This window comes from Belonocnema kinseyi, chromosome 6 (assembly GCF_010883055.1).
Source record: "Belonocnema kinseyi isolate 2016_QV_RU_SX_M_011 chromosome 6, B_treatae_v1, whole genome shotgun sequence".
Taxonomy (NCBI): Eukaryota; Metazoa; Arthropoda; class Insecta; order Hymenoptera; family Cynipidae; genus Belonocnema; species Belonocnema kinseyi.
The window spans coordinates 41,510,456-41,528,978 of NC_046662.1; the positions used below are offsets into that span (position 1 = coordinate 41,510,456).

The following is an 18,523-nucleotide window of genomic DNA, read 5'->3' on the forward strand; positions in this document are numbered from 1 at the left end:
ATATGATATTTAAATTCACTGCGATAAGCATTTGTTTGCTACCATAAATAAACAATTATATACCTGCTAATAGGTATATTTAGTAATAATTCCGAATTTTTCCTCTCCGTATATTTACATATTCCTAATTTTTCACCCTCCTGATTTTAACGCTTCTGAATTTTCACCCATTCCGCTTCTTTGGTTTCCGAAGAAATACCTTTCAGAGTTTTGGATTTCCTACTTATTGCTCTTTCCTACTTTTTGCTATTCCTAAGTTTTACCATTATGTATTATAACCCATTCTGAAATTTAACCTTTCTTAATTTTTACCGTTCCGAAAAATGAAACGGCCCCCCCACGTGACCAGATTCCTACCTTACCACCACTTTTTTATTTCCCAACTTATTTTCACATGAAGCGTCAAATTGAGCTGAAAATTTGGGATAATAAATAATAAGCACTAAGAAAGGTGGATCTGGTCCTAAATTTTAATAATTATGAAAAAGCCAAAAAAAAAATATTTATAACAAAAAACTTTTTTTTATAATTACACAAGTGTGGGAAATAAAAAAGCAGCGGTCAGGTAGGAATCTGTTTACGTGACCCAATCATCACATGGCCTTAAGTTAAAATTATTGATTATTATTCATTATCATTATAAATTACATTTTTCGTTTAATCCAGTATAATTTGATGTAACCCAGAGTAATCATCTACAATCGGGAGTAATCTTAGGTAATACAAAGTAATTCTATTTATAGAAGTAATCCACAGTAATCTGATATAATTCGAGGTAATCCCTCCTCGTTGTACTGCATTTTTGGGAGTTGTTTCCCTCTCTTTATTTTCCAATGATGCTCTAAAATCCCAGATTCAACATTTTCGACAAATGAAAGTAAATCTTTCGTGGCTGGAATTCGTTATCAAAGCATTGCTATCTCACATATTTGTAAGATAAAATATGAAAAAGTAACTGTTTTCCGTCAACAACGACCGTGCTATCCGTTTCCTATTTTTGTCTGCTCATCGAAAAAATGTAAAGCGTACAGTCGATGGCCAAAAATAAAAAAGAGGGAAAAATGGAAAGAGCGCCGAAGAGATATGGAGGAGCCATGTTTTAGAGTGCACTCGGTAATATGGCTTTGTCTCTCGCAATGACGGTTGTTTCACATCATAGATTTCGTTTTGCATCGAAAAATATGGAAATTGTGAATTTATATGAAACCACAAAATTTAGGCATGGAAAAATGCAGGCACTTTCTATTTTTCAGCTCAATTTTGTTTTATAAAATCTTTTCTATACACTCAGAAACTTTTTTTGTTTTAATCAAACATTTGCCGAAACCCATATCGAAGCTAAAATTTCATTAAAAATTTTTGTCAAGTCAACCAAATATTTGTTTCTATCGGTCAAATATTTGTTTGACCCTATATCAAGGAAAAAATTTGTTTGATTTAAACAAAAAAATGAAGTGTAGTGTCATCATTTTATTGTATTGTATTTTCTTGTATTCATATTTTTTCCAATTCTAGTGTGTATTTCAACAAAGAGCGAATGGTCAAATCAGTGGGAAATATAATTAAAATTTATAATGTTAAATTACATTCTTCAACGGCCATTGTTTTAAAAAAGAGAAAAATAAATTGTTTAAATAAAGTTGTAGGTTATTCCTATTTGAATTGAAGCTAAAAATAAAAAATGTCTTCTTCAGTTACACTTCAATGACTTCTTCTTGTTTTTTTTTGTAATTAAAAATGTAGTTTCTTTGTACGTGTGTTTAATGCAATCATTCGGTTATTTTTGTATGCTCAGCTAAAGTCATCCGGTCTAGTTACAATACTCACAAAATTCTGCAAGTGCCCAGTTTTTGTCGCTTAGAGAAATACATAATGTAATAATATAATACAATACACTAGTAAAAATAAATAAGAAGTATCCAAAAGCACATCAATTTTTTCACCAAAACACCTCACGTCAACACTTCAAGTGGGGAAGCACGAACTTCTGCGTAATTGCATATAATGCATGCGACGCAGTTTCATAACCAGATAGGCGGAAAAGTTATTGAACAAAAAATCACTTATTTTTATACATATTAAATTAACTGCCCATCAAAACACATTTTGCACAAGTCTCACGTCAACATATTATGTATTCCTCCGAGTCATGCAAACGGGACATAATGCAACCATATAGTTATTGTGTATGCCCGGCTGCGGTCACCCGGTCTATTTTCAATATTCAAAAAAATCTGCGAGTACCACGTTTGTGTGGTTTAAAGAAATATATAATATGTTAACGTGAGAGTTGTGAAAAATGTTTTTTTTATGGACAGTGAATTCAATATTTATAAAAATAAGTGTTTTTCTGTTCAATAATTATTTCGTTTATATGTTTATGAAACTCCTTTGCATGCATTGTATGCGATTACTCAGAAGTGCGTGCTTCCGCACTTCAAGTGTTGACGTGAGTTGTTTTGGTGAAAAAAGTGATGTGCTTTTGGATACATCTTATTTATTTTTATTGTTTTATTATAATATATTATTACAATATGTATTCCTCTAAACTACGAAAACAGGATACTTGTAGAACAGGGTACTGCAGACAGGCATACACAAAAGCCGAACTGTTACATTTTACAGGAGCAGAAAACACTACATTTTTCATTAAAAAAAAATCCTGCAAAAACGGTCCAGGCCGACATAATTGCCTTTAAATTATGTGGTAAAAATATTAAATTCTAGAATTCATCCTTGTGGACTGAAGCACCTTAAAGTTACAGGTTTTCCTCTCTTGAAAAGATTGTTAAATTTCTATTTTTCATGGAAAACCTTTTTTTGAAATTGCAGGCTTCTATTTTTTAGTTTTTACGTGATACAATTTTGATTTTTACCTCAACAAGAAAAGCAAGGACTGTATTTTTAATTATTGATGGAAATTAATATCGTAATTTCAGAATTATAATATAATATTTTTTGCAATAAATTATTGTTGAATTATTACAAAAATTCCATAACATACAAAAAAATGATAAAATCCGTCATTTTCGATAAAAAATTTTAACGGAGATAAAAAGTATACCACAATCATAATCTAAAATTATTTTTAAATATTATCTTCTCTGAAATTCAATTATTCGTTGATAAAAATACCGATTTCTGGTATACAGCAATAAAAAACAAAAATGTTGGTATATACTGACTGAATGGTAAGCCGAAAAATGTTCTAATTTAAAAAAAATTAAAAGTATCTTTTTTAACAGAAAAAACACTAGCATATCATAACAAAAAATAGTTATAAATAGTTAATATAACCTTAAATTATTAAAAGTTTTTAATCTTTTTTAATATCTATTTTTTTAAATTAAAAATACCAATTTATGATAAACAATACTAACATTATCCAAAACTGTTAAAAGATTCTAAATCATCTTCAAGTTATGATAATTTTTGTTTCAATACTCTAACTTAACCTAAAATTATTGAATAATAATAAATATTTAAAATATCATGTTTTTTGTTTTTAAAACCCGATTTCCTGTTAAATAGCTTAACATAACCTAAAATTGTTTGAAAATTTCAATTCTTGCTCGAACTGTAAATATTTGTGTTTTAAAATACAAATTTTATTCTGTAAAATGCCAGCATAACCTAAAATTGTTAAAATATGTGAACATTTTTTAAAATGTGATTTTTGAAATTAAAAAGCTCAATTTCCGACGTAAAAGACTTTAACGAAAAAGTTTTTAATGCTTCTTTTTTTACCAAATTTTGAAAAATGGTTCAATTTTAATGAATAATGTTTCTTTTTTACGAGGAAGACACGCTTTGCAATTATAATTTTTCCAATTTTTAAGTTGATATGTTTTTATTTCCTGAAATCGTTAAAACTATTTTTAAAGATAAATTTGTTTAAAAACAAATAACTATATTTTAAAAACTTGAGAAGAAATCGCAATGATAAAAATTCAATAAAAACATTATTCAAATAATTATTTTCCGTATGTACATGGGCTGGATAAGTTCTGAATACAAATCGCTATCTTACCGACATCGAGAACATCTTAAAGCTGAAGTGGTTCGTGTCTGTGCTAAATTTCTAGAAAGTTCTGCAGGATATTGTAAAATTATTATTATTTATTAACTCAATTAGTACAGTATACAGCTTTATACACTTTACATCCTTTATTATAGTTTATTACTTTTATAACTTCATCCAGAACAATCTAGAAACTTAGCACAGACGCAAACCATTTAAGCTTTAGAATTTTCTCGATGTCAGTACTGTAAGAATTTGTATTTAGAACCGGCTCAGGGGTTGACTGTAGATTTGACTTTCAAATTTTGAAATTTGAAATATAAAATAGTTCAAATAATGAAATGCCAGTTTTTTTTAAAGCATTCTTTTATCGAGCCCCATTTAACTTATATGACATTCATTTTGAAGCAAACTGAAGATCAAAAATTAGGTTTTTACTTCTATCAACATGTTTTGACCATTCGCTTTTTGTCCATTAGGATGGTCTCAATTTTTTTCGAATTCTCATGGGTATCACCTGGAAATTTTTGCGAATCCACAGAAAAATAAATCCATTTTTTTTTTTTTTGAAAAAAGTTTAATTTGCATGTGGCTTAAGCCCTATGAAGTTTGAGACGTATTTCCCATAGATAAAAAAAGGTTTTTTGAAATTTTATTCAGAATCTTCAATATTAGCTGAATATGAATATAAATGACTTTTTAAATATTACCTTGATAAGTTTATTTTATATGGTGCCAAAAAAGCCCATAAGTGAAAAATGGGTTTTGCGAGTGTTTTAGCGCAAATTATGATTTTTTTTTCATTTTTCGTATTGCGAATCGCTTCAAACACATATAATACTACTTTATACTGATAGTAATATGTTTAAATAAATTATTAAAAATTTTTCTGAATTTTCTATTAGAATAGAAATAACAAGTCGCGGGTTTTTCAACAATTCCCCAATTTTTGTGAAATATTCAATTAAGAGTGAGGAAAATAATTAATGTTAACAAAATTAATTATTTTAACAGTTTATTATTATTGTAGATAATATTAAAGTGTAATAATACTAGAAAGTGTAGGATTTCTCTGAAATTTTCAACTATTTGTCTACTTTTTACTTTGAGTCAGTTAATAATCAATTAAATTTAGTAAAAAAATTATTTAAACAAATTATTATTGTTTATAACTATCATCTTCTTTATTAATGTCAGATAGCTGCGCTTTTTCTGATATCTTTCATATTTGATCCACTTTTTATTTTGTGAAGTAATAAATAATACAAGATTATAAAAATAGTTGTTCAAAAAATTTATTATTGTTAACAAGTATGTTCTCTTAGATAAGTGCTTAAAAGTTGCAGTTTTTTTTAACTATCAAACTTTTTGTCCACTTTTCACTAAGTGAGGTAATAATGAATGCAAGTTGACTAACGCAATTGTTTCAACAATTTATTATGTTTTATAACTATCTTATCGTGCAGCAATGCTGCACGATAAGATGTTAATGACTGAACAGTCAAAGAAAAAAAATGCAATAATTATTACCTCCCTAAGTGAAAAGTGGACAAAGGGTTAATCATTTTAGAATTTTTAAGTGAAAAATAGATAAATGGTTTAGAAATTTAAACAATGGCAACCTTTTACCATTAGGCAAGAAGAATAATGTAAAAAATAATAATTTTTTTAAAAATATTTTTTTTCTGGATTAAATTAATTATTAACTCATTCTAAGTGAAAATTGGACATTAAGTTGAAGATTAAAGAAAAAACTGCAATTTCCAGCGTTATTCAAAGAAAATATCATTAACAATAATAATAAATTGTGTCAACAAAATGCTTGTAAACATGAATAAATTAGTATCTCAACCCATTTGAAATTTTGACAAAAAGTGGAAATTGTTATCAAAACCAGGATTTTATATCCCTAATCTCAGTGAAAATTGCTCAAAACATAAAAAATTATTTAAACAATTTATGTAAATGTCTAATAATCAGTATAAAGTATGATCTTATGCGTAAGAAACAATTTACATTTCTTTGTAAAGCAAAAAAATCATAATTAGCCCCAAAAACTCACCAAGTCCAGATTTTTACTTGAGTTATTTTTTCGAGACCCTATAACGATCGACCAAACGAACATTTCTTTGTATGTCCTTTACAAATATACATTCCACATTTCATAACTTCTCTCCCTATTCGCGTTTCCCTTTTGTGCAGCGTTTTTCAATTTCTCTAGAGACTCCTTCTCCCCTTTGTGCGATGATTCACAATTGCTCCAAAGACGGCCCTCTATATCCCCACTGCTGCCACCTTATAATTTATATATATTTTCTCTCTATTCGCGCATGTTAGTTGTGCGGAAATTTTCAGTTTCTATAACGGCTCCTTTTCGATATCCCCACTACTGCCATACTAAGCAAACTCTGTGTGTACTCTCTCTTTCTCTCTCTCTCTCTCTCTGCAGTCTCTTATTATACGATATCGTCAAAACTCATGATGATTCCTGACAAAAATATTTTTTAAGTTAATACATCAAAAGTTTCATTGTTTCCCTGTGGCCCCACTGTCACACACTGTTATTTTCTGATGAGAAATACGTGTTCAACTTCATGGGACTTGTGCCAAACCTATGCATAATTTTTTTCCAAATAGGTTAATTTTTTTTGAGGATTTGAAGAAATTTCCAGGCGTTCTGCATACAAATTGGAAAAGTAATTTCAAATGCATTTTTGGATTATGCTATTGTCCATCAATGAAAATCCATTTTGAATAATAGTGTGAAATTTTAATCCCAGGTTTAAATCACAGACTGACCTGATTTTTCTTCCATAAAAAAATGAAAATAGGTTCGTAATTTGGGTGAGGGTGGCAACACCTGTTTGGATTCACCTGCCCGTAAGGCCGATTTGCACAAACCGGCTGGACTCTACCCGTGCCATCGACAGGGCGGCAACCAGGTACAATAAAAAAAATGATGTGTCCCAAAGCAATTGGTTGCCGATTAAACCCATCCTCAATGTTGCTGACGACAGCTACGTGTCCATCATGAAAAGCCGTCAATCGGTTGGAATTCGAATGGCACTCATGATAAAAGAGAGAATGATTGGTTTATTCAAATCAGGGTACCGTTGTCAAAATGGGCGTTATTGAAAATATGTGGTGCAATCGCTTTGCTCGATATCAGTTTATTATTTACATTTGTTAGCTCGTTTGTTCGAAGTACGTGTATTTCGCTTCAAATTGATTTCCACCTAATTGCGGCAATTAATTGCGCGGATCGCGCGCTTCAGGCACACGGTAATTAATCGCTCGACATACAATTTAATTGTTTGCAAATCGCTATAGATACCTGTCGGCTTTTATTAAAATCTTTTCCGGCGTGACTGCCGATATTGTTGATGGTGGATTCCCGGCTTATTACTCATAAAAGGAGAAATTTAATTGATGAATAACTTAATAACCCATTTTTTTGCGGATACATTTCACCGTTATTGACTCGTTTTTAATTTCCAACTGCATTTTTTATGGATATTAAAAAAGAGATTAATTTTTTATGCTGGATATTGCGGATTAGTGGTCAAATAATTTTCTGGAGAATGAGAAAAATTCTGCCTCGGCCTGGATTCGAACCGGGAACGCCACTATTCACGACTGGGGCGTTAACAAAATACGCCACCGCACAATTGGTTAACACTCGTCTCGTAAATAGTGGCGTTCCCGGTTCAAATCCGGGCCCAAGCAGATTTTTTCTCGTTTCGCTTCTCTATAATATTAATTGACCAGTAATCGGAAATATGTAATATCAGAAATTAATTAATTTACTACCCTGGTCGATAAAAAAAACCTCAATTATTAAAAATATAAAAAGTGAGTTGGGATGGATATTGAGAGTTGGTCAAGGGAAAGTCTGGGCTTTTTGTAAGAAACTTTTTAAATTCTCAGGATAGTCCGACTGCGACACACTTAATATCAGTCACTTCTTTTTTCTTAAATCGGGTTTTAGTGACTTTTGAAAACTTTTACATTATTTAAAAAAAATTCAAGAAGTTTTTATAGATTCAAATAATTTTAAGGGATTGGGATATTTTAATAATTTAATGTTATTTTTAATCTATTTTAGTCATCTTTATGGTTTTCAAAAATTGTCCAAGCATTTAGGGTATTTTATAAATTTCGACGGAATTTTTCATATATTTCAAAGGATTTCAAAGATTCAAGGATACTTTTAATAGATTTGAATAATTTTAATTAATTCCAAAATACTTAAAGAATTTCAGGGTATTTATAAAAATTCTAAGGAATTTTCAAGAGCTTCAAAAAGTTTCAAGAAATTTCAAGAGTTTTACAAAATTAAAAAAGAATAGTTTTTGAAAAATTTCAAGCTATTTCAAATAATGTTAAAGGCTTTGAAATGGTTAAGGATGTTTGAAAATATTCTAAGGAATTTTAAATTTATTTCACTAGCTTAAACGGATTTCAAGGGATTACACTTTTTTATAATTCCAAGGCATTTCCAAGAGATTTAAAAAGTTGCAAGGTATTTCAAACCATTTTTAACTTTTAATTCGAAAACTCAATGGTATTTTTTTAAATGACTAGGAATTTGGGAGGTTTGAAAAGTTTCAAAGTATTTCGAAAGATTCTAAAATTTCTGCGTCATAAATTTTTATTAGAATTCAATAATTTGAAGGTATTGTAAGGGATTAAAATCTCAGAGTTTTCTTAAGATTTCCAAGGAATTTCAAAAAGCTTTTATAATTTTCAAGGAATATCAAGGGATTTCAAAGGATTTTGAATTTTTCAGGCGTATTTTAGAAGATTCCAATTTGTTTTCGGAATATTAAAAAAATTTTAAGAAATTCCCAAGAATTTAACAAAGTTTCTATAAGGTTCTAAATAATTTGGGAAATTGGGGAAAGATTTTATAGGACCTATATTTTAAAACGTTCAAATAAATTTTATAAAAATTTTTTAGTATATTCATGATTTTGAGCTTTTTTAAAAGCTCTCAAAATATTTTAATAAATTTTCTATGATTTTAGGAAATATGATAGTTTATGTAACCATTATCGCATGTAAATATTTCTGCGTATCATTAACATTTTTAAACAACTTTAAAGATTTTAGAATATTTCAAAAGATTTCCAGAAATTTTCACTTTATGTCAAAGAATTTTCAAGAGCTTTGGGAAGCTTCGAGGGGTTTTAAAAGCATTTAAAAGTTACAAGGGGTTTCAAAAGATCTTGATTATGTTAAAGTATTTCAAAACATCTCAAGATATGTTAAATAGATTTCTATAACTTGAAGGGTTTTCGAAGGATTTAAAAGATTCTTGGGTGTTTTAAAAAATTTTAAGGAATTTATAAGGAATTTAAATATTTTCAAGGGTTTGAAAAATATTTTGTAAGGATTTTAAGTATCTTACAAGTGTATTTTTAATAGATTTGAATAGCTTGAAGTAATTCCAAAGGACTGTAAGAATGTTAGGGTATTTTTAAAAATTCCAAGGATATAATATTTGTATTTTTTTTCAATTTATTTGCATTCATTTGGAATTCACCCTGAATTATTATTAACTTTATCCTGAGATCTTTTAAATTCTTTTGAGGCCTTTTAATTTTATTGAATTTTGTTAAACTCATTCAATTCAATAGATTAAAAAAAATTTCTTTTTGTTTTAATTATCTCAAAGTCTTTCAAACTCACAATGAATTCTTGGAATTTTCATCAAATTCATTTAACTTTTCTTGATATTTTTTATTTTTATTTTTTTTAATTCCCCTTGAATTTTTTGGAATTTTAGCAAATTCTTCTCACTGCCCTTACATTTCTCTAAATTCGCACCAGTTTCTCCAATCTTATCAAATTCACTAGAATTCTTTTGAGTTCCACTTTAATTTTTTAAATTCTTGTGGATTCTTTTTGGGTTAGAAATAAGTTTCTTTTTCTCATTTTATAAAATAAATTAGGCTGTGGCAGCTCTGAAAATCATAAACCAAAAATTTATCAATTTAAATTTATAATTATTGTATTCTAATTCAAAAACGTTTTACAATAAAAATGTTAAAAGATAAGAACTATGGTCTTTAAATATTAATGGTGAGGGACAGTAGAAAATTAGTTCGTGAAAAATCTGGAAACTTTCAAACTGAACTTTTTCGGCTACCCTGATATTGAATTTATCTTTTTCAAATTCGGTAAGATTTGATAACCTTTGAGAAAAATGTACCCCGAAATGTTTTGACGTGTTTACCTTTTTTTTAACTAATGATAAAATTGCCGAACGAATTCCAAAATCCGATTTGCGTCTTTTCAAAACTGGCTTACTCATATTTGCATGCGCAAAGTAAGCTTGATTTGTGTAGCTTAGTAAATTTGAAATGCAAGTTTGTGATATCCTGTTTTCTTTTGTCTGTCCGTTGATAAATAATATCAGGTATTGTTTGTAAAATAACAAGTTGTGCGCTGTTTGTAATCGGTTTGTATCTGCTAAATTTGAATGCAGATAAGACAGCTCGCTAGTGGAGTGTGTATAGACTCGCCAGGAAAACCAGAGGACCTGCACCAACCCGTAGGCCTTTGGCCCTGTCACGGCCAGGGTGGCAATCAGGTACACATATTTGATGTACAGTGTACACCGTAGAAAAAAATCCAATAACCCTGGGGCACGTGGTAATAATTCTCTTAGGTGCTTTATTGGTGGTAGTATTTTTTTAAATAAAAGTTTTTGTTTTTATTTTAGTATTATCTGAAATAAGGTTTCAGTAATATCCAAACAGGCCTCGGACTCAAACTGATCTTTAAACTTTTTTACATTTTTTAAATGATTAAACCGCTTTGCTGCCTTTTAAAAAAATAGTCAAAAAGACGCGTGGCGTCTGCCAAACAAGATTTTTTTGACTATTACGTTATTTAAATCCCCCGCTTTAATATTATTCATTCCCTATTACATCTTCTTTCTTTTACTTTCCCACCTTACTCAAAATTACCCAGCCCTACTTCGTATCCTTCTCCTTATTATTCTTACACATCACTTCCCTTCCTTCTACTACTCCTTCAGCCTTTTCAATTAGTTTTTATGCTTTACCTACTTCCCTTCTCCTCCCTACATACCATTCCTACCTCCCATTTATCTACTTTCTGTATCTTTAATTTCTCTCATTTCTCTACCCCCATTTCTTATTACTTCTTCTTCCCTCACTTTCGTTTATTTCCCTTCCATACTTATTCTCAATTCCTTGACACCTCTCGTCACATTCCACTTACTTCTTTTACCTCCTCTACATACTCTACTTCTTCTCATCTTGTACTTCCTTCTCTCTTCCACCGCTTCCTGCCCCCTAGTTTCCGTGCTCTCAATTCCCATACCCCCTATCATTTTACATTACCTACCTTTACTTTCTTTAAACCCAATACTCCCGTTACCAGATTCCTCTCCCCTCACTTCTTCTTACTTTCTCGTCCCTACTCATCCTTACTTTCCTACCAATCCTCCCTACGCTTTTCTGAGTTTCCATTTTCACACTTTTATACTCTTCCCTTCTCTACTTCCTGTATTCTCGCTTCTCCTACCTCCTCTCGTTTTTCATCAAATCTCCTTCAATTACTTCCCCTACTTTCCTTTCCTCAACCCATATACTTCATCCTCTATTTAACCAATTTCCCTTTTCTCAATTCTGCTTACTTTCTCTTCCCTACTGACCGTCATTTCGCTAATAAGCCTCATGTCACTCTTCCAATTTTGCCTTTTCACGTCCTTATACTTCCACCGTCTTTACTTACTGTATCCTCGCTTTTCCTAATTCATCTTCCATCGTTTTCTATCACTTCTCCTCTCCTTACTAGCCCTACTTACTCTTGATCAACCCCCTCACTTCCGACTCCTTTTACTAAATTTCTTTCTTCCACATTCTCTACATCCTAAATTCTAGCTTCTGATACTTTCCCTCCCCTCATTTTTTATCGCATTTTATTTCTTTACTTCCCCTACTTCTCCTTTCCTAAACCGATATACTACCTCCTCTCTTCGATCACCTTCCCTTTTCTCACTTCTTTTCAGTTTATCTTCCCTACTCATCTTCACTTTTCTAGTAAAATTTCCCTGACTTTCCATAGTTTCCCTTTCCATAAACTCATACTTCCCCATTCTCTACTTCCTGTATCCTCGCTTATCCTAATTTCTCTCCCATCGTTTCTTATCACTACTTCTGCCCTTACTTCCTCTACTTTCCCTTTTCTGATCCCCATACTTCCCCCTTCCTTCCCTTACTTATCCCTTCACTACTTCCTCTATCCCTGCCTTCCACTCATTCCCGTACTTGCCCTCCCGGGAAAAAAGTATGCCGGATGCACGGACACTTGACCGTAATTATAATTTATTTTTTATGACACATGCAAGATTTCAGCCTTTTTCAACACCTATGAAGCGGGGCGAAAACTCTACTTTTTACTCCCTAGGGACTGAAAAGTACTTTTTACACCATAGGGAGTGAAATGTGACGTCAGATGTGAATAATGAAAATTATATATTTACGAGTTCGCATTTTACGATAATCAGCATAATGACCGCAAATTATGAAAAAATATTCGGAAATTTATATTAATCAAAGGATTTTCGAAATTTAAAAAAATTTTCGTGAATTTCAAAAAATTTCTTACGGTATTTGACAAGATTTATTCGATTTTAAATATTCCACAGAATTTTGAACAATTAACGTATTTAAAAAAATTTTCGAAGAGTATCATGTCATTCCAAAGAACTTGATCGGAATATAGACAATTTCAAGAGATTTAAAAATATCTAGAAAATTTGAAATGATTTGGCAGGATTTCAAAGAATTCGTGTGGTATTAACAAACCTTTAAAGGATTTCAAGGGATTTAAAAATATTTTGAGAAAGTTTCAAAAGTTGTAAAGGATTTTAAATATTTCAAGAATTTTCCTCCGATTTTAGAGGATTTCAATGTTTCTCAAATTTGCTAAGGACTTTCCGCTTTTAAAAAAATTTCACTGTTGTAAAAATTCCAAAGGATTTACAAGATTTTTATTATACTATTGTTTTTCAAAATATAGGTTACTGTTGACACTACTTATATCAAATCAGTCCGAGGCTTGCATAAAAAGGGCAGATCGCTAATTATGAATTGTAGTTTCGGTTCATAATTTTTCCAATGAAAGCTTTCTGATTTATTCTTGTTCGAATTAAAATATTTATAAATACAATATTCTTTGATAATCTTAAAGTTATCGAAGTCCTCATTAATCAAAGCATTTTTTCACAGAAAAACTTGTTTTTTTTTTTAACTTTATTGTGTCTTTCGCAAAAAACATAATCTTTTTTTTAAATCTCGTTCATACTTTTAATCTTAAACATAATAAAAAATAAATAAAAAGTGCAGGCATCGAGAATCGAACGCGCAACCTTCCGGCTAGGAAGCGCTACTGCCTGAGCTACTGAAAAAGCCAAACTAAAATTCATAATTGGAGGTATTCCTTTATAAAAGGGAAGTTTGAAGCATTGAGGAGAAACTAAGTGACAAAAGTCGATGGAGGTTTCTTTTGTAGGAGGCCTAAAAGAAATTAACTTTTTTCGTAAAAATGCTATAAATTAACTCATATCTTCAAGTCACCTAATGTGTTTTAAAGCTAGTTTTGCTGATAAAAAGAGCGAAAAAATCTACTGACTAGAGGTTGATTGACTCGTGTCACGCTAACTTCGAAGTAGATAGAATCCACTTTTCAGTGCGTTAATCTCTGCCCATTTTAGAAGTAATCAGTAACGCCTCTAATCTGGTGCAGGTGCTCATCAATCGTACGGAAATCTCGTGACTCGGTAATTTAGCTGCCCGCTCTTGAAGAGAATATGTAATCTCATTTTTCAATTTCGATTTTATATCAATTTAATTTCAAGAATTGTAAATTTGAAAAGTTTATTTAAATTAAACGGTTTTTTTATTAAGCCTAGAACAATTTCAAAATGGTATTAGACTTCACACTGTTTTCCCTATTACCTTCTTTCCCCTATCTTTAAAGAATTCTTTTTCCCTGTTTTCAAGAAAATTATATTTCTAGTAAGGAATTGTTCTTTTTCGGTTATAAATTCTTCTATTTATTTAAAAATTTAATTATTTTTGTGGAGAACTTAAATATTTGGTTCAAACTTCATTTTTTCAAAGTCTCATTTTTTTATTAAGATTGTACACTATTATATTTTTAGTAAAGAATGTATCTTTTTTGGTTAAAAATTTAATTATTTTACTGATATTTTGTTAAAACTTCATTTCTTTTAAAGTATAATTTTTTGTGGGGAAAGTCAACTATTATATTTCTAGTAAATAATTAATCTTTTTGGTTTAAAATTCATGTGCTTCGTTAAAAATATAATTATTTTGTTGACAACTTAAATGTTTTGTTAGAACTTCTTTTTTCTAAAGTCTAACTTTTTTGTTATGAAAGTTAACTATTATATTTTTGGTAAAAAATCCATCTCTTTTGGATATACATTCCACTATTTCTTTGAGAATTCAATTTTTTTTCACATACTTTTTGAACGTCATGTTTTTAAAATCTATTTTTTTGGAAAAAAGTCTAATTATGTCTATTTAGCTTAATTGAAAATGAATGTTTTTAATGATTTAACTATTTGATTTTTGATCAAGTTTAGTATTTTTTTAGTCAAAATTCAACTATTTTGATTAAAGATTCTACTATTCCATTGAAAATTTAATTATTTTGTTCAGAAGTCAACTTTTTGGTCGAAAATTCAAGTGTTTTGTTGAATTTTTTTTCTATCGATATTTTTTCCTTTAAAATTAATAATTCATCTTTTTTGGTCGAAAACTCAACTCTTCTATTAAACTTTCTTCTTTTTGGATAGAAAATTCGCCTTTTTAAATGGAAGATTTATCATGTTTGTTAGAAAAGTTGTCTTTGATGTTTTAGATTTATAATTAATCTCTTTTAATTTCAAATTCTACGACTGACATAAAAATACAATTATTTTTTTGAAAATCCCACCATTTTGTTCAAAATTAAACTTTTCAGTTAAAAAATACGCCTTTTTAAGTCCGAAATAATCTCTTTTGAATAAAAATTCTATTATTTATTTGAAAATTTAATTATTTTGTTGCAAATTCAATTATTCTATTATAAATTTAATTATCTTATTGAAAATTCATATTTCTATTTGAAAAAGTCATCTTTCTTGATTCAAAATTTACCTTTTTGATTGAAAATGAACTCTTTTCATGAAAATTGAAATGTTTTTCGAAAATGTTGTCTTTTTGGCTGGAAAACTCCATTATATGAATAAAAATGTATCACATTTCCTTAAAACTGTATCTATTAACTTATAAAACATTCGAATACTTAGCTTGAAAACTCAATGATTTTGTTGATAGTTGAACTTTTTTGTAAAAAGCAACATTTTTTTGGTTGGCAATCTATGTATTTTGTGAAAACTTTAGTTATTTTGTTAAATATTCTTTTTTGGGATGAACAATTAATTTCTATATCTTACGTTCAACAATTTTTATTTTGAAAAATTCTTTTTTTTTTGTTTATCGAATTAAACTGGTTTACAATTAAAATACAAATATTTTTTGATCGAAATATCAACTATTATATTCTTTGTCGATAATTAAATTTTTTTCGTTAAAAAATCAACTGATTGGTTGAAAGTTGAGCTTCTTTGATAAACATTCATTTCTTGGTCGAAAATTGATTTCTCAGTTTGAAAATTAATGTATTTCGTGAAAATTATTTTTTCTATTGGTTAATGATCCACCTGTTTTGTTAAAAAAATTAGTTATTTTGTTGAATATTCTTTTTTTCTCATAAAAAATGATTTTTCTGACTTAAAGTTCAAGAGTTTGAATTGTTAAAAATTCATATTCTTCAGTTGAATTAGACTGTTTTTTATTTAAAATTGAAATATTTTACGCTTGACATATCAACCATAAAATTTTTAGTCGAGAATTTATATTTTTTGTTTGAAAACTCAACTGATTTGTTGAAAGTTGAACTAATTTGTTGAAAATTAGTTGTTTTTTTTGTTTCAATTGTTTTTGATTGTAAATAGAAATATTTCCTCGTTGAAATAAAAACTATAATATTGTTTTGAGAGAACTCGTCTTTTTGGTTAAAAATTAAAGTAATTCGTTAAAAATTAATTTTTTTAGATGAAGATTAATCTTTTTAATTGAAATAAACTGACCTTGAACAAAGTGTAAAAATTTTATGATTGGAATATCAGCTATTATATTTGTTGTTTAGAATTTTTTTTAATTAAAAATTCATTTTTCATCGTTAAAGCCGAACACTTTTGTAGAATATTAAATATTCCTGATTTAGAATTTATCTGTATTCTAAAAAATCCTCTTCTATAGCATAAAAATTCTACTATTTTGTTGAAAATTAATTTTTTTTATTCCAACTATTTATTTGAAAATTAATCTCTCATGATTAAAAAGTAAAATTTTGTTTTAATTTATCTTTTGGGGTTTCAAAATAAATCTCTACTAAAACACTCAACTTTGATAAAATTTCTATTAAAAAAAATTTGGGTGAGAAGCAAACTTTTCTGTTGTAAATGAAGTCCATTTTGACTTGAAATATTAGGAATTTCGTGGCACTTTGTATTAGTTTTATTTAAAAGAATTTATTGTCCTATTTCTCCCCCATTTTTATTTAAAAAATCATCCCATGTCCCTTTTTTTGAGATCTTTTTCGGCTGTGAGGTCTTTGCTATTAAAGAAATGACATATCCCTTGATTTTGAAGGTAAAGATTTAAAAAATTCTTAAAATTGATTATCTAAAAAAATAAAAATAGAAAAATAGTTAAAGAAATTTGTCACTAGAAATTTGAGACTCGTAGAAGTCTTTTTCTCACAATTGAATTCCAATTACTCGCATGCGAAGTCTCTAAATAAACGAGCAGTTTGTTTCCAATAAACCAAATTGTTTCCCTTTTTTTAATTAATCCTTTCTAGCACCCCTTTACTTACAAAGTGGAATCGGAATGTGGTGTACCCCCCATTAAACGAACCCATTTTTATTCTTCCTTTATTTTCTTCATGGTTCGTACGTTCCTGGCGGTCTGTCATTAAGGCTACGAACACACGCGAGCAAGGATTTTCTAGGCAATGGAGTCACGTAAATGTATATGTGTGTGCGTAAACGGTAATTAAGGTAACTGGTTACAACCAAAAACACAATCAGTCCGCACTAGTACGAGCACGAGCGTGTATTGCCTCGTCTCTTCTCATATAAAACACCGCTTTAATTTAGCTATTTTACTCTCGCAATTAAGCTGCAGTTCACGGTAATTACGCTTTTGGACGTAGCCCCAAATGACGCCTGTTTAAAGTCACGCTTTATTGCTTTTCCCCTCTATCGAGAGCTTCTCCGTTTTTTCTTATCGGACAAGATGAAGCTCCGAAGGGTCGATATTTATTTTTATTGCATTCCAAGTCGAGCTTGCAGCCAAAGTCCTTTTAATATAGGAGAGAACTGCTGTGTTGTGAATTTCGTAAAATTATTTTCTCTCCACAAAGAATGTAGATTATATTCAATTTAGAGAAAAAATTAGCCGAGGTAGCATGTGAGAAATGCCGGAAAAATTTTCCACTTCTGATTAATTTTCGATTTTCAAATTCCACTCTCTGCAAGCTTTAGGGAAGTGGACTTAAGGAATTGAAACTTTGCTAAGTTTAAGACTGAAACCTCCTTTTTGAAATGAGACCAAGATCGTAAAAAAATATTCACTGGTTCTTGAATTGTCATGAAAATGTGGAAGCGTGCACAAGACGAAAATCGGCCGGTCGAACACTCATTTGTGAACGCGTCCTTTACTTCCAATCCGTCTGCAATGGAGTGTGCGACTGCCTTTCGAGCGACTGATTTTCGTTCTGTGCACGCTTTCATTTTTTTCATGATAAATCGAGAACCAGTCAACATTTTATTATGTTCTTGGTCTCATTTTAAAAAGAAGATTTTATGCTTTAATTTGGCAAAGTTTCAATTTTTACAATAATTTCGTAAAGCATGTTGCAGTGGAAATTCGAGAATAAAAAATTGTTGAAAAACCGAAAATAGGTCAGTCTTTCTTATATGATATCTCGGTCCCTAATAAGTAAGGTACTTTCAAAATTAGACCTGTTTTACACTCAATTTTTGTATAAACAATTTTGACCGCTAGTGGTATATTTTTTCGAAAAACATTTGTAAAATATTTTTCTGAGATTTTTTGCGAAAAATAACGGGTCTCCCTTAATTACGTTACAATAATTTTAGTTTAGTTTTATTTTTATAACCACTAAGAGCTTCTTTTTGGATCATAGTCTACTAATTTTTATTTGATTAATTGCTTATTAGGTAATAAGGGAAAGTGAATATAAATAAGTTGATGCTCTTTTTGTCAATCTAGAGACGGAACGACATTTTTTTCTTTTAGTTCCTTGTTTTACTTTTTTTTTAATTATTTCTCGTGCTCGTGATTTTTGTGAGAATGCTTAAAA

General features: G+C 29.5%; 1 protein-coding gene across 1 annotated transcript in view; it reads left to right on the plus strand.

Moving 5' to 3' along the window:
• The window catches only part of LOC117175116 (putative polypeptide N-acetylgalactosaminyltransferase 9), a 524,817-nt gene that overhangs the window by 476,700 nt on the left and 29,594 nt on the right, over nucleotides 1-18,523 (plus strand). The window contains exon 11 of the mRNA XM_033364686.1: nucleotides 10,512-10,616. Within this exon, the coding sequence (XP_033220577.1) occupies nucleotides 10,512-10,616 (105 nt within the window). The remainder of the gene's footprint in view (nucleotides 1-10,511; nucleotides 10,617-18,523) is intronic.